The sequence below is a fragment of the Phocoena phocoena genome, chromosome 13, assembly GCF_963924675.1.
Source record: "Phocoena phocoena chromosome 13, mPhoPho1.1, whole genome shotgun sequence".
Classification (NCBI taxonomy): Eukaryota; Metazoa; Chordata; class Mammalia; order Artiodactyla; family Phocoenidae; genus Phocoena; species Phocoena phocoena.
In genome coordinates this window covers 79,436,856-79,452,359 of record NC_089231.1, presented here as the reverse complement: position 1 = coordinate 79,452,359, position 15,504 = coordinate 79,436,856, and the positions used below count along the sequence as shown (strand labels likewise).

The following is a 15,504-nucleotide window of genomic DNA, read 5'->3' as shown; positions in this document are numbered from 1 at the left end:
TTTATTCCTGGCAAGAGAAAGGCAGGGCACAGAGCAAAACAAGCACCTTCTTTTCTTGTGTCTTGCTTTTTATTCTGGAAAACAAAGCCTTCCTCTGGGGCTTCTGCCTATATCTCATTGGCCAGAACTATTGGTCACGCTATTAACTGCAAAGAAGGGTAGAGTCCAACTCTTTTACTTTTTACTGCTTACAAGAAAGGAAGGTGAGGAAAAGAGGTTGGAATGGAGGATAAATGGGCCACAGTGTCTGTCACAACAAATGATATGGTCAAATAAGTGGTAGAACACCAGAAAACAAACCTCCAGATAAAGAAACCTGGGTTGCAGCTCTAGCTCTTCCACTGTTTAGCTGTGTAAATCACTTAACCTCTCTGGGCCTAAATTTCCTCGCCTTGGAAATAAAAGAATTTCTAAGAGTTATTCCTGCTCTAAAATTCAGTATCCTAGGTTATAGCTTGAAGTTTACTAAAAACTGATTTACTCTTATCTAATTGCAGGCACTGGAGTAGCAAAATAATTTACTTTCTCCCTTTCGTTCTCCTCTTGAAATATGCAGGCTATGCTTCCTTCTGGGAATGGTGTTTCATTTTCAGAAAGTACTCTGTATAGGAAGAGATATTTTATAAAAACGGGAGCAAAAGCCACAATTCCCCGGACAGCAAAGTCAGGGTGAAGAACCACAAGACATACAGATTTTTTTCTCACAGTGGTCCTGCTCCTCTTTTATATCTGTTTAACTTATAAAGATATTAAATCTATTCCATCATCTAAGGCTACCACATTACATCTCATTTTCCCAATATCTTCAAATTATAATTTCACATAAGTGAATTTTCCACATAACTGAAACTTTTCCTTTAAAAAACAAAATTCCCTCCTACTTTTGATCATTTTCTGTGGTAATCTTGTCAAAATATATGATGTGCTTGTCTGCCTTCTTGAAGAAAGCATAATGAGTATAATTTCTCTTCTTGATGGCTCAGAAACAATAGCATTTCACAACGTCTTGTAGTATAAAAGGACTGTATGAAGAGCATTTGCCCCTTTGCAAACTAGCCCACAAACCTTGGTTCATTCTTATTTGGTTGGTTGGTTGGTGTGTTAATCATGGACTTTCCCTCTCTCTACTGTCAGGCAGTCAGAGAACTTTCAAAGGACTCTTCTTTCGGCAACAAGTAACCCTCTAACAGTTCTCAGTCCTTTATTCTCCCACTTTTGTTCCCTCTTTCTGAATGCTGTAGACTGAGAAACCAGGAAACCAGAATATATCTTAGAGTTCGTTGATAATATTGAAAGTGAAGCCCGTTTATACCAAGAAAAACTGAAGGACTTTGGGACAGATATTTTTACTTCTCGGAGACCCTTTTCCCTTATTTCGGGTTATACATCTCTGTAAAGAGAAGATAAAGTTGCCAGAATTCTGACTTCTGGATATATGGAATAGCTGCCATATTTTCAAGCATACACTATATATGACCACAGAAATAGAAAACAAAATATACACAAGTCTGTTTTTTTTTTTTTTTTTTTTTTTTTTTGCGGTACGCGGGCCTCTCACTGTTGTGGCTTCTCCCGTTGCAGAGCACAGGCTCTGGACGTGCAGGCTCAGCGGCCATGGCTCACGGGCCCAGCCGCTCCGTGGCATGTGGGATCTTCCCAGACCGGGGCACGAACCCGTGTCCCCTGCATCGAAAGGCGAACTCTCAACCACTGCGCCACCAGGGAAGCCCCACAAGTCTGTTTTTAAAAGGGTAGCATAGGGTGGGGAAGAGGATTGAGGCAGATTATAAGAAGAATATTCTATACTCTGCATTCTTTTGCTTATTATGTAGTTTCAGATTTGAAAGTCACAAGCTCTCAGCTGCTATTTAAAGTTCTAGTCATTGTTACTACTTGTATGGTAAAGTAAACCTCAAGAATTCTCGAGTAAATTCTAGGACAAGTCCACAAAATGGGGCTTGAGGAAGAAGAGAAAAGCATAGTTATTGCTCTATGAGATTTATAAAGATGACAGGCTACATGAAATTAAAATCATATCTTGTTATTTCTTCAAAATCCACAGAGCTGTTTTATGTCTATTTACTTTTGTATCTAAATCTAGCACCTAAAAATATGTCTCCTCATTATCAGTTTCTGTTTTTTCTCGTCCCTCAATTAGCATGACTTTGTTCGACGAGACCGGCCACTACGTGTCCTAATTGACCTCATACAGAGGACAAAAGATGCTGTTCGTGAGCTAGATAACCTACAGTACAGGAAAATGAAAAAAATCCTTTTCCAAGAGACACGAAATGGACCCTTGAATGAGTCACAGGAAGATGAAGAAGTAGGTTGAGTTTATTTTAGCAGGCATTATAGAATGCCTACTATGTGAAAATGTTATGGACCAGCGCGCTATGAAAAACACTTTGGGGAATAACAATGTAATTGATGTTCTCTGCCTTAAGAGACATGCAGAGTTGCAGAAGAGACATTCATAAAATAACTCTTATATAAGGCGAAATATGAAAAATGCTGTAGAGGGAGAGCACACGGCAGGGGCCATAGTGGGGAGAGAAAAAGTCATCAGCTGGTGGGGATTAGTGAAGAGGTGGGCCGTTTCTGACAGGCAGGCCTAGGGCATTTTAGACTCAGGGAAGTGCGGCGCTTTAGGAAGATTATCCTGGCATCAGAGTGTAAGATGGATTTGAATAGGTAACATTCTGGATAATAATCCGTGCAAGAGGCAGTAAAGGTAGTGTCTCTGGGAATCGGGGGAAAAGGAACACTTAAGAAACACTGTAGAGGTAGACTTGATAGTACAGCGCTTCTCATTGACAGTGACAGATGAGGAGGATTTACGGTGACTCCGAGCATTTGAGCCTAGGTGACTAGAGTATGTCAATACCAAGACCAGAGAAAAAGAACCGAGGAGAAGGAGGAGGTTAAGCATGATTTCAGTTTGATGCCTACTGAGTCTTAAGTTCCTGGCATCATATGCTACTGACACAGTGTACAGATGGTTTTAAAGAAAGATGACTTTCTGGTTTCTCATTCAAATAACTTAAGAAGGATTGGTCGAAGGGAAGGGTAATGACAATTGGGACACCTGAACGGAGATATCTAGCATTTGGTTGGGAAATACAGATCCAGAACATAAGGAAGAGGTCTGGGTAAAGGATAGTTGGATGGGGGTCAAGGACATTAAAATGATGATGAATCAAGGAGCTGAATGTACAATGAGACGAGGGTCCATGCCACATAAGAAGAGGGAGACCTGGTTGATAAAGGCATCACAGATGTTACTGAGCGTACACAGCTTCAAGGAGGGAGCAGCCAATACCATCAGATGCCACAGAGCAGTCAAGTTACATAAGGACCAAAAACAGTGTTAACTGGGTTTTACAAGTAGGGCCTTCTTGATGACCTTAGTAAAAGTAGTTTTACAGGAATAGTTAGGATAAATAGTAGATTACCATGGGTTGTAGAATAAATGGGAAGTGAGAAGGCAGAGATAACGAAAGTTGGTTATTTTAAGATTCGTAAATTTGGCCAAGAAGGAAAAGTGACAAAGGGCAGTAGGTAGAAAGGTATATACATATAGGGCAGCCCTCTTCATATTTATATGCAGAAGGAAAGGAGCCAGGACAGAGGCATTGGAGATAGAGGAAAGAGATGCAGTTAAAGAAGTAGGATCTCAGGAAGTGCATAACAGTAAGAGCATTAGTGCAGGGATTAGCCTTGAACAAAAGAAAGAACTCTTCTTCCTCTAAAAATAGATGAAAAAATAGGAAAAGAATGAAGAATGAATTTTAGTTTAGCTTTTTAATATAAAAGAAAATAAAATTATTTTATCAATAATTATAAAAATGAAATTAAGAAAGCTGAATTGGAATATAAATTCTCTTGATTGCATATATACAAATGAACCCTTTTAATTGGGAAAATAAATCTATTAAAAATATAATGTATTATCTATCATTTTAAATTACCCAAATTACCTTTGTCAGTGATTCCTTATATTACCATGGCTAAGTAACAGTTCATTAAAGTTATGTATGTACAGCATGGTTCTTTGAAAATAGGGGATTTTTGGAGCTGAGTTTCTTTAATTATATTATTTAATCTTGTATCGAAAGATATCCCACTGTGATGGATAAATTATATGTTCTGATTATTTTATCACTTCTCACATAGTAGTCTTTGGACGAGTAGTGATGAATACCAGTATTACTTGACAGATATATTTAATAAGATTACAGAGGTAAGCATGATAGAATTGCCTGAGGGAGGCAGAATTTAATTACCTGTCCAGGACAGTAGAATTAATATCCCTGCTTAGATATGAAGTTACTCAGTAATGACTTGCAAAGGACCATATTGTTTGTCAAATCTCTGAAAGCTCTCTTCACTCGCTTTGAGTTTCAAGTGATGACTGCCGTGTTTGTAGATATCCTAGAGGTCCCCTGTTCAGTAGCCTGTGGTCTTTCCCTAGCACCCTGATGTTCCTGAAGGTCTCTCAGAAACCTGGCCTGGTTCTGATTACCGAATAGCAATACAATAATATGATAGTCGCATATCAGAGGAAAAGTCGCATATGACAGAGGAAAGCCCTGGCATAGCAGCATTTGGAGCCTTATGACCCGTGCCCAGAATAGCCCCTGTGGAAGGCATAGAAGTGAATTGAAGGTGTCAGAAAATGGTAGGGGAGTAGTGGAGCCACTACATTAAAAGTTTATCCTTGCAGATTTGGCAGAAAAGCAACTTGGCACTGCAAAATTGAGTGTACTTAATAGCTTAGTCAATGGATTGATACTTTATCTCCAGTCATTTTTTTTTAACCCAAGTGCCCCATTTTTATAGGACAGCGAACATGGAACCAGCCTGAGCAGGGAATTGGACAGCCTGGGCAGCAACCATTCCATCCCAAGCATGTCTGTGAGCACAGGCAGCCAGAGCAGCAGTGTGAACAGCATGCAGGAGGTCATGGATGATAGCAGCTCGGAGCTTGTCATGATGCATGATGATGAAAGCCCAGTAAATTCCAGTTCCTCTGTTGTGCACAGGAAGGTAAGTTTCATGGTCCCCTTCACAGCACTAGGCTTTGCCAATCATAATGAAGCCAGCTCAGGTCACTTAGCATCCAGATATTTTAGTTCCCCTTTCACAACTGAAATGTGGGACTCAACCTAGCACACGATAGTTCTTTTATGGTAAAAAGATAATGTAGGACTAGGCAAGTTGTATCTGTACCTATTTCTTTTATTATTATTTATTTATTTATTGGCTGCGTTGGGTCTTCATTGCTGTGCATGGGCTTTCTCTAGTTGTGGTGAGTGGGGCTACTCTTTGTTGCAGTGCAAGGGCTCCTCATTGTGGTAGCTTCTCTTTGTTGCACAGCATGGGCTCTACTCACACGGGCTCAGTAGTTGTGGCCAACGAGCTCTAGAGCACAGGCTCAGTAGTTGTGGCACATGGGCTTAGTTGCTCCATGGCATGTGGGATCTTCCCCAACCAGGGCTCGAACCCTTGTCCCCTGCACTGGCAGGTGGAGTTTTAACCACTGCGCCACAAGGGAAGTCCCTATGTACTTATTTTAATAAGTATCAGTGATCACAGTCTAATTCCAGTAGGTGAGCAAGTTTAAGCATTTTTTTCACTCTTAAGTGTGCATTTTTCTTGGGAGAAAAAGGAAATTGAACAGGTAAAGATGAAAGGCATGAGAAAACATATTGGTGCCTAGTCATGAATAGTGGAGGGATTACATTTATTTTCTGAACTGATTAACTTATTCATTTATTCAACAAACATTGGTGGGGACCTTAATTATCTGCTAGGAACTATGGTAGGCCCTGTGGATACAGACAGAACAGACATGATGCCTTCATGGAGCTTATTATCTGTGGGGGAGAGTAAGCAAATAATAACACAAGTAACTTTATCATGTAATTATAAAACTTGTTCTGGGTAAAAGGAGGACTTAATCTAGCAGGGAGTAGGGGAACGTCTCCCCAGTAAAGTGACTTTTAAGCTGAAACTTCAGAAACAAATAGAAGTTAGCTATCTTGGGGTGAAAGATTGGGGTGAGTCAGGAAGCAGCATGTACAAAGGCCCTGTGACAAAAGGAACTTTGTATGTTCAAGGAAGAAGGGAAGGATCTGAGAGATTAGAGTTTGGTGAACTACGTAGAAAGTGAATTGAGACCAGAGAGACAGCAAGGACCCAGATTATTAGAAAACCATAAAAGCATTTTGAGGAAAGGAATGATAGCATGCAGATGCGGAAATCTGCTAAGAGTTCAGCATTGTCAGCTGTCCTTTGAACTTGGGCAAGTGGTCATGTATTTGAAAGGTTGAAAAGAAGGTTTTGCTGGGCTCTCTTTTTGGAAGGAGCTATCATGGATGCTGATAGAGATCGACTTTTTCCTTTCCGTTACCTCTGGGGCTCCGTGGGGATAGAGAGCAAAAGAAGAGGAATTCTGTGGGATCTTTTTACTCCAGGACCTCTCAAATGAGCACCCAAAATTAGAAGAGAGACTCTACTGGCATAATCAACAAGAAAAAAGACGCTGGTCTTGAACTCATTGGGGGTTTTAATTTTAATTTTTACATGCCAGTATAGAGCTTTCTTGTAATAATATGGGCCTTTCAATACTTTTTTCTCCTTGGTGTAATCAGCTAAGAAAACCAGATGTTAATTTATAGTCTGAAATATCAGCTGAGTAAAAGGGCAACCCACAGAAGGGGAGAAAATATTTGCAAATCATCTATCTTATAAAGGATTAATGTCCAGCATATATAGAGAACTCCTAAAACTCAACAACAGCGAAAAAACAACCTGAATCAAAAATGAGCAAAGGGGCTTCCCTGGTGGCGCAGTGGTTAAGAGTCTGCCTGCAGATGCAGGGGACACAGGTTCGTGCCCCGGTCCGGGAAGATCCCACATGCCACGGAGCGGCTGGCCTGTGAGCCATGGCCGCTGAGCCTGCGCGTCCAGAGCCTGTGCTCCTCAACGGGAGAGGCCACGACAGTGAGAGGCCCGCTTACCGCAAAAAAAAAAAAAAAAAAAATGAGCAAAGGACTTGAATCAACATTTCTCCAAAAAAGATATAAAAATGGACAGTAAGCACATGAAAAGATGCTCAACATCATTAATTATTAAGGAATTGTAATCAAAACTACAGTGAGATACCACCTCACACACATTAGGGGATGGCTACTATTGAAAAAAAACATCATATAACAAGCGTTGGTGAGGATGTGGAGAGATTGGAACCCTGGTGCACTATTGGTGAGAATGGAAAAGGGTGCAGCCACTGTGGAAAATGGTATGGTGGTTCCTCAAAAAATTAAAAATAGAATTACCATATGATCCAGCAATTCCATTTCTCAGTATATATCCTAAAGCATTGAAAGCAGGGTCTCAAAGAGATTTTTGTACACTCATGTTCACAGCAACATTATTCACAACAGCAAAGAGGTGGAAGCAACGTAAATGTCCATTGACAGATGAATGAATAAACAAGATGTGGTATATATGTACAATGGAGTATTATTCAACCTTTAAAAGGCAGGAAATTCTGCCATATGCTACAATATGGATGAACTGAGAAGACATTATGCTAAGTGAAATAAATGTGCCAGTCACAAAGAGACAAATACTCTATGGCTCTTAGGGTACAGAATCATAGACAGAAAGTATATGACTACCATTGGTGGTCAGAATCATAGACAGAAAGTATAATGATGGTTGCTAGGGATTGGGGGAGGGGATAAATGGGGAATTGTTATTTAATGGGTACAGAGCTTCAGTTTTACAAGGAGAAAAGAGTTATGGGAATGGATGATGGGGGCAGTTATACACCATTATAAGTGTATTAGCACTGAACTGTACACTTAAAAATAATTAAGATGGTAACTATGTGTATTTTACCACAATGAAAAAAGGAAAAAACTATAAGCAGGCTAGAAGAATAGAATATATTATATATAAAAACAATATTAAATAATGGTATCTCTTCATGAAACCCATTTTAGTCCTATACCTGAGCTTAAAATTATATTATCTTTATTTCTCACACCAGTCAGAATGGCCATCATCAGAAAATCTAGAAACAATAAATGCTGGAGAGGGTGTGGAGAAAAGGGAACACTCTTGCACAGCTGGTGGGAATGTGAATTGGTACAGCCACTATGGAGAACAGTATGGAGGTTCCTTAAAAAACTATAAATAGAACTACCATATGACCCAGGAATCCCACTACTGGGCATATACCCTGAGAAAACCATAATTCAAAAAGAGTCATGTACCACAATGTTCACTGCAGCTCTATTTACAATAGCCCAGAGATGGAAACAACCTAAGTGTCCATCATTGGATGAATGGATAAAGAAGATGTGGCACATATATACAATGGAATATTACTCAGCCATAAAAAGAAACGAAATTGAGCTATTTGTAATGAGGTGGATAGACCTGGAGTCTGTCATACAGAGTGAAGTAAGTCAGAAAGAGAAAGACAAATACCATATGCTAACACATATATATGGAATTTAAGGGGAAAAAATGTCATGAAGAACCTAGGGGTAAGACAGGAATAAAGACACAGACCTACTAGAGAATGGACTTGAGGATATGGAGAGGGGGAAGGGTAAGCTGTGACAAAGCGAGAGAGAGGCATGGACCTATATACACTAGCAAACGTAAAATAGATAGCTAGTGGGAAGCAGCCGCATAGCACAGGGAGATCAGCTCGGTGCTTTGTGACCACCTAGAGGGGTAGGATAGGGAGGGTGGGAAGGAGGGAGACACAAGAGGGAAGAGACATAGGGATATATGTATATGTATAACTCATTCACTTTGTTATAAAGCAGAAACTAACACACACACACACAAAGAAATTTTTAATGAAAAAAATATTATCTTTAAACACAACAGAAGTCAGTTATTCAGAAGTTTCATTATTTGTTGGTTTACTTGAATTCCTAAAAGTTTTCCACTTGGGAACATAAATAAAGTAGGATCTTAAACTCTCGATAGAAAGTTTTATATAGTAGACTATAGGAATGAGGAAACTAGTTTAAAGTTCTGTCTGCCACTGTTAGTTTTATTTTACTTTGGACAAGTCACAAACCTCTCTGGGCCTAATTTTCTCCATCTGTGTAATGAGGAGTTGTTCTGTATGATTTCCAAGGTCGCTTCCAGCTCTGAAATTTTGTGCTCAGGAGCAGGCTTCATCCATGCCTCACTCAGGACAAGGTGTACTTTTATCTCCTACATTATGTATTTGGATTCCACTTAAGATTTCACTTGAAAAGGCTTTTTTTCCCTAAAAGCCAGTGCCCGGATCAGTCCCTTCTCCATGTAGATGCGATGGTAGCTACACTGTATTATGTGTAGGTATGGGTAACGTGTTGCCTGTGGGATTCTCCAGGAAGCAGAGCGGAGATGGTTTAGCACAGCAGGATCTTGTTTTGTTTTGTTTTGTTTTAATTAGGAAGTCCCTTTGGGGTCAACACCTGTGGGAGGGAAGAGAAAGAAGCAGCACTGGGCAGAGAGCAGAGTTGAACCAAGATGCGTTCCAATGGCAGCCTCAGCCAACCCCTCCAGGGAACTCTGGAGCTAAACTGGGCCAGAGTGGCCAGGGCTAGATCAGTCATTGCATATGCGGAACCTGGGAAGGGTGCAGACTTGGACAAGGCTGCTCTCTCTGCAGCCTGTAGGAGAACTGACAGCCAAAGACGATTGCCGACAACAACTCCTTCCTTTAAAGGGGGATCTGGGCGGTGCATTTCTGGGTCTGTTGTAATTTGTGACCACAAAGAAAAAAAAAAAAGCAATCAGTACTGTTTTATGAAACATTTTCCAGTTTTGTGTTTCTAGAATCTTAGAAAAGCCTATACATCACTAAATTATCATTTTATAAACAATGTTCTACGCATTATCTCATTATCCTATTTTATTTTCTTTTACTGGTCACTATCTAAAATTATATTATGTACTAATTTATCTATTATTTCATGAGTAGAGTGTAAATTTCATCATGGCTAAAACTATACTTACCTTGTCCTGCACTGTATCTCAACACCTAGAACAGTGCCTGCCTGGCACAGTATAGGCTATAAAATGAATAAGTAAATAACTATGGAATGAATGAGGAACAGACAAAAAGTACACAGTGAATGAACTAAATACCAGATACTAAACACCATCCTGTTTTGGTTCACTGAACATAATGGATTAAAATGGTTAAATAATATTAAATATCTTTATGGTTTGAAAGATTAAATAGATTTTCTCCAATAATAGTACTCTAGACAATAAGAACATGCTTAATAAATATCAAAATATAAGAATAAGAGTGGAGAATTTTTTTCCCCACCCTTGACTGTTACAATAAAGACTGCAGACATACCCTAAATTAGTTAAATCATATATATGACCAGATGACCATTTTATGTAGGAAGTAAACTTACTTTTAAAGGCCATGTGTAACTGGTAAGGGCATGGTTTGCAATTAACTGTTCTGCATCCAGAATAAAGATGCCCTGATTTTAAGAGGACAGTTCTATCACAGATCAAGTCCAAAAAATATAAAGTGGGACACTGAAATTTTTCCTTTAACATCAGGATTTCAGGCTGCTTCTCTACAATCTTTGCCTCTACTCTGGTCTTTCCCAGGCCCTGAAGGGATCCTAATCTAATCTTCCCTTTGAGCAAGAATGATTTGATAAGTCTAAAGGTATATTCTGACAAAATAAACTTTAAGCACTTATTTCTTTTCCTCTTGCTAGTGTTGCCACACTGCTTTTTCCAATAGCAAGAATATCACCTCATCTCTAGACTGTTAGCTCCTCGAGGACATCTCTCTTCACGTACCACCTAGATGGGTGTCTGTCACATAGTAAGCACTCAATAAGATGTTTTGTGAACTAAAATGAAGATGAACTTTTATAAGACACAACTCTACACCTCAGTTCTTGATTATTCACAAATGAGTCCAGGGCAAACTCTTAATCCAGATTAGTTTTTTTTGCTGTAGCCTAGGCTGCCTCTGAGCCTCCACCATACACCTGAAAACCATTGGGTGTACAGCAGTAGCAAACAGATTTTAATATTGTCCTAAGCAACAAAGTCTATTTTTTTAATTTGTCAATTAAAAGTTATACTTTTATTTTGTTTAAGTCTAAAATCAATTACTGTTACTTGCTGCTGCCTTCTATTACTATAGATCACAAGACTTTAATATATTAAAACTTTTTGTTTATTAATCAATTTGTTGTTTCTAGTATGCCTAATGAACTCTAGTCATCATGGCCCTCTTTTAGAGATTATTTTTAAAAAATCATTCTCTTCTAACTCCTAAAGCTTTACTTGACCCTTCCTATTAGTCAATGTTAGTGGGGTTTTCTTTTCCCCCTTCTTTAAAAATAGAACAGCTTTCACCATTTTCGTGGGAGGAAAAAAAGAGAAATGTCCTTGAGGGGATAGGATGTTCTAGTTTAATTTTCACTTGCTTCAGTGGCCTTTCCTGTTATTTTTGCTGAAGAGAGGGGCGGGTTCTTTGACTCAACTCACATTTGGCAGAGTAAAAGTAAATTAACATATGAAGGCAATGTTTCTTAAACAGAGCAGTCATACAAAACACCTCTCTATAGTAACATCTTTATCCTCAGCGTTCTGCTAGTCATTTTCTCTCCCCAATAGCTGTCCTTCCAGGTGAAGATATCCTTTTCCATCTTCTCGCCTTCCTCTGGCCCCAGCTTTTGATAGCTGTACCTGCTTAGGCAATCATTTAATCATTTTGAACAAAATGAAAGAGATGGTTTGCTGATCCCTTCTCCACAGCGTGAAAAGTATGGGATCTATAAAAAGACGTCTCATCACCAGAAAAAAAGCCATTTTTAGACCCGCTTCCCCCCCACCGGCCCTGCCCCGCCATGTAAAGGTGTGCTTGTGTGTGTGTGTCACTGTTTTGCAACTTCCTTAGAGTACAGAGTGGCAGGTTTTTATGAAATACAAATTTGAATTCTGTTAATAACAAAGAAAATGTCATTTTTCCAGAATCTCCTCAGACCTATATTCTTGACCTTATTTATTCAGCAAACATTTTTTTTGAATGCCCACAAAGTATCAAGCACTATGCTAGGTGCTGGGAAGACAGATTTTTCAAACCACATTCACTCTGCCTTCAAAAGGCTCACAGTCTCAGGGGCTTCCCCAGTGGCGCAGTGGTTGAGAGCCCGCCTGCCGATGCAGGGGACACGGGTTTGTGCCCTGGTCCAGGAAGATCCCACATGCCGCGGAGCGACTGGGCCCGTGAGCCATGGCCGCTGAGCCTGCGCGTCCGGAGGCTGTGCTCCACAACCGGAGAGGCCACCCGCGTACCGAAAAAAAAAAAAAAAAAGCTCATAGTCTCATACAAAGGCAAGTATAACTATGATGAGGAGTGTGATAAAGGTATACGAAAAGCATAACAGAGTCCAGTAGAGTGGTTTCCAAGGTTAATTTCAAGTTAACCTAGAAACTCTGAACAAGTGACCACAATATGAATCCTCATTTCGGAAGCATAAATAGTCAGACATTTAGGGAAAAACTTCTAAATAAAAGTAAAGCCCTTTGTCCAGGGAATAATAGTAAAGTTTTTAATCTGAAGAAGTTTTACTTTTTACAAAGAAAGGACATTATAAATTTACCAGGTTAACACAGACTTACTTAAAACTGGTCCCCATTTCATATTGGTATTTCAAAGAGCTATTTTGTTCGTTCCTGGATGAGAATGTTTTAAGGATGAATTGTAAACAAGTCATATATTTTGTCTTGGTAAGGTAGAACATGATATTTGTTCTTAAACTTCTGAAATCATTCTTCAACATCAAAGAAGATGTTGGTCTTCTCATCAACATTTGTAAATCATATGCAGCGGTGCTTAACTGCGTAAAATAGCAAATTCACCCTTTCCAGTATTGATCTTAAAATGTGTTCAGGTCGGAAACTCTGGGAGGCAAGTATAGTCATTTTCAAAGGGGCTGCTACTCGAAGGGGCGATGTAACCAACAGACCACATACCCAGTAAAGCTGAGTTTAATTTGTTCTTACTTGCTTTTCAAGTCACATTGCCCTCATTTTAAAATTGCTTCATTTTTTAAGTCGTCTGCAGAGTTTTGAACTTGTTTTAAGCAATGGTGTTGAATATTTTCAAATTTATTTCCCTATGCACTTGGATATCCACTGTTAGACTAAAATATTGCCTCATCCTGTGGTCTCTTGTATAATATTTGGAGACTTAGTGTTGGTGATCTCTGTTATGAAGCTAGTACAAAAACTAAGAAATTTTTTATAAAAATTTTTTTAATTTTAAGGAGATGCAAGGGATTATACTTTTAGCATTATTTATTATATTTAAAGTAGATTAAAATTTTTTGACCTCTTCTCTCAGACTAACTTCTAAAATAGCATTATTTTTTAAATATACCTTAGTGGGTTATTTAATTAAGCTACATGTCAACTAAAACCACTATGGTCTCAAGTTTTAATTTTTCCAGTGTATTCCAATACCCTTGAGTTTAAAAACTTAGCAAATATGATGTGACTTTTAATTTGATAAGCAGGGTCCTAACCTACAAGTGTTAATTTTAATCTGAGAGAAAACAACTAATATTAAAGTTATACATATTTGCATATGAATGTGTTTTGTTTTTCTGTTATGTGAATAGTGTGGATTCCACAGGTTAGCTTTGTAAATCAAGTTACCAAATTTGAAATTTAGCTGCTGCCACAGCATTGAAGAGCTCCCTCTCAGTAAGTGCACTTAACGTTAGCTAACTAATACTCACCAAAACTCTGACCTGTAAAACCACAGGCCTCTACCTAGCCTATCTTTTCTGATTGCTAGCATTTAGAAGCATCTTGCTTTTCTGGGATTATAATATTAAGTAAGAGCAATTTTGGAGTTAATGTAATTTATTAATAAATATCCAGCAATAGGAATGATAGTAGATCCCAGTGCCTTCCTCTCTAGAACCTTAAACCTAGATGCATAAATCCCACACCTAATCTCTCTTTGCCTGCTGAAATAAGAATTTAGATTTCCCAGGAAATAACATAGAAAATTTTTAATTGACCTATCAAGTATTTTTTTATAAATTTCAAAAATATGGGTTGAGATGCATTTTTAATCTATAGCACTATCTAATAGAACTTTCTGCAGTGATAGAAATTATCTGTATCTGCACTGTTTCACTGTGGTACCCATAGTTATTGGCTAGCTTGAAGCACAGCTGGTGTGACTTAGAAACTGAATTTTACATTTTACTAAATAAAATATCCATGTGGCTAAAGGGTATCTTATTGGACAGCACAGCGGTAGAATATCCCTTGAATTTGATATATATGCCTTCAGTGGTGTTAAAGGTCCCTTCATTATTTGAAAGCAAAATAGACCACAATACAGTAAATTAAAAAAAAAAAATCTCTAAATACAGACGTAATGGTAAATACCTTCCCAGCATTCTGAAGCATTCTAATTTTATAAAAGGGAAAAGACAATCAACCCAATGATGAATTTAGTCATGGGTCTTCTCTTTTACATAGAAACCTGGATGTAAAATTTAATTTTCCTCAAGGAGTTTATGTGTTTTGACTTTTTAGCATTTTACACTGTATAATAAAATTTTGTATTTTTTAAAACTCTTTAATTTTGTTTACTGATGAAGAAAAGAGCAATTATAAAAAATTTCAAATAGTCATGGACAAAACGCAAAATTGACTTCTCACCATGGTTTCTCCTAAAAACCTAGGGCAGTAAGAGAATTAATTTCTCCTTCCCCATGCTGAACATGTACTATTTGAAAATCCCCCATGGTTGTACATGTTTCTGAGCTATTAATTACTACAGTATCTTTTTTTCTGAAAGGTTAGTACTACTTACTGACTGGCCTCTCCATCTTTTATCGAGCAAAGCATTGCGCTTTGAAAGCATTTACCCCTTTAAAAGTCATTTCAATTGTATTTAAGAAACATCCATTATTATCTTTCCAAGGAATGTTATTTTTCACTGGGCGTTACAATACGATTAATCATCTTTGCCTGTCAAGAAGCCCAGACCTGATTAAATCAGTCAAGGACATTAAATTCCAGCTTTACTCACTCTGGTGACCATACCGACACTGAGTTGAGGAAGAATTTGTGAAAGTATCATTTTGTTAAAATTGTATGCCTGTCTCTTTAAATCTAAAAAAAAAAATCCTTTCAGAAGCTGTAGAGAGAAGGTGCTAGAACTGTGTACGATCATGACTGGAAAGCAGGATCCCTCAGTGACTGCCGAATCTTCCCAGCACAAGATAGAGAGGCAGTCCAGCACAAGCCTACACTGGTTCTAGGCAGAACGATGATCCTACCGAACAGATTTCAAATAAAATTAAATTGAGAAAGCAGATCTTTCAAGGGAATGAGGCGGAGGCTCGCTTTTATGTTAAAAGCCACCAGCATCCTCCTTGCTAGACATGGACATGACATTTTTAAAGG

At 38.5% G+C, this 15,504-nt stretch overlaps 1 protein-coding gene across 4 annotated transcripts in view; it reads left to right on the top strand.

Annotated features, from left to right (window-relative positions):
• Positions 1-15,504, top strand: part of TAOK3 (TAO kinase 3) — a 188,760-nt gene that overhangs the window by 139,227 nt on the left and 34,029 nt on the right. For 2 of the 4 annotated variants that reach the window (XM_065889940.1, XM_065889939.1), the window contains 2 exons: positions 2,159-2,326; positions 4,843-5,049. In XM_065889940.1, coding sequence (XP_065746012.1) covers positions 2,159-2,326; positions 4,843-5,049 — 375 coding nt within the window. Of the gene's footprint in view, positions 1-2,158; positions 2,327-4,842; positions 5,075-15,151; positions 15,166-15,504 lie in introns of all 4 variants that reach the window. The other 2 variants (XM_065889941.1, XM_065889938.1) reach the window with 2 other exon arrangements.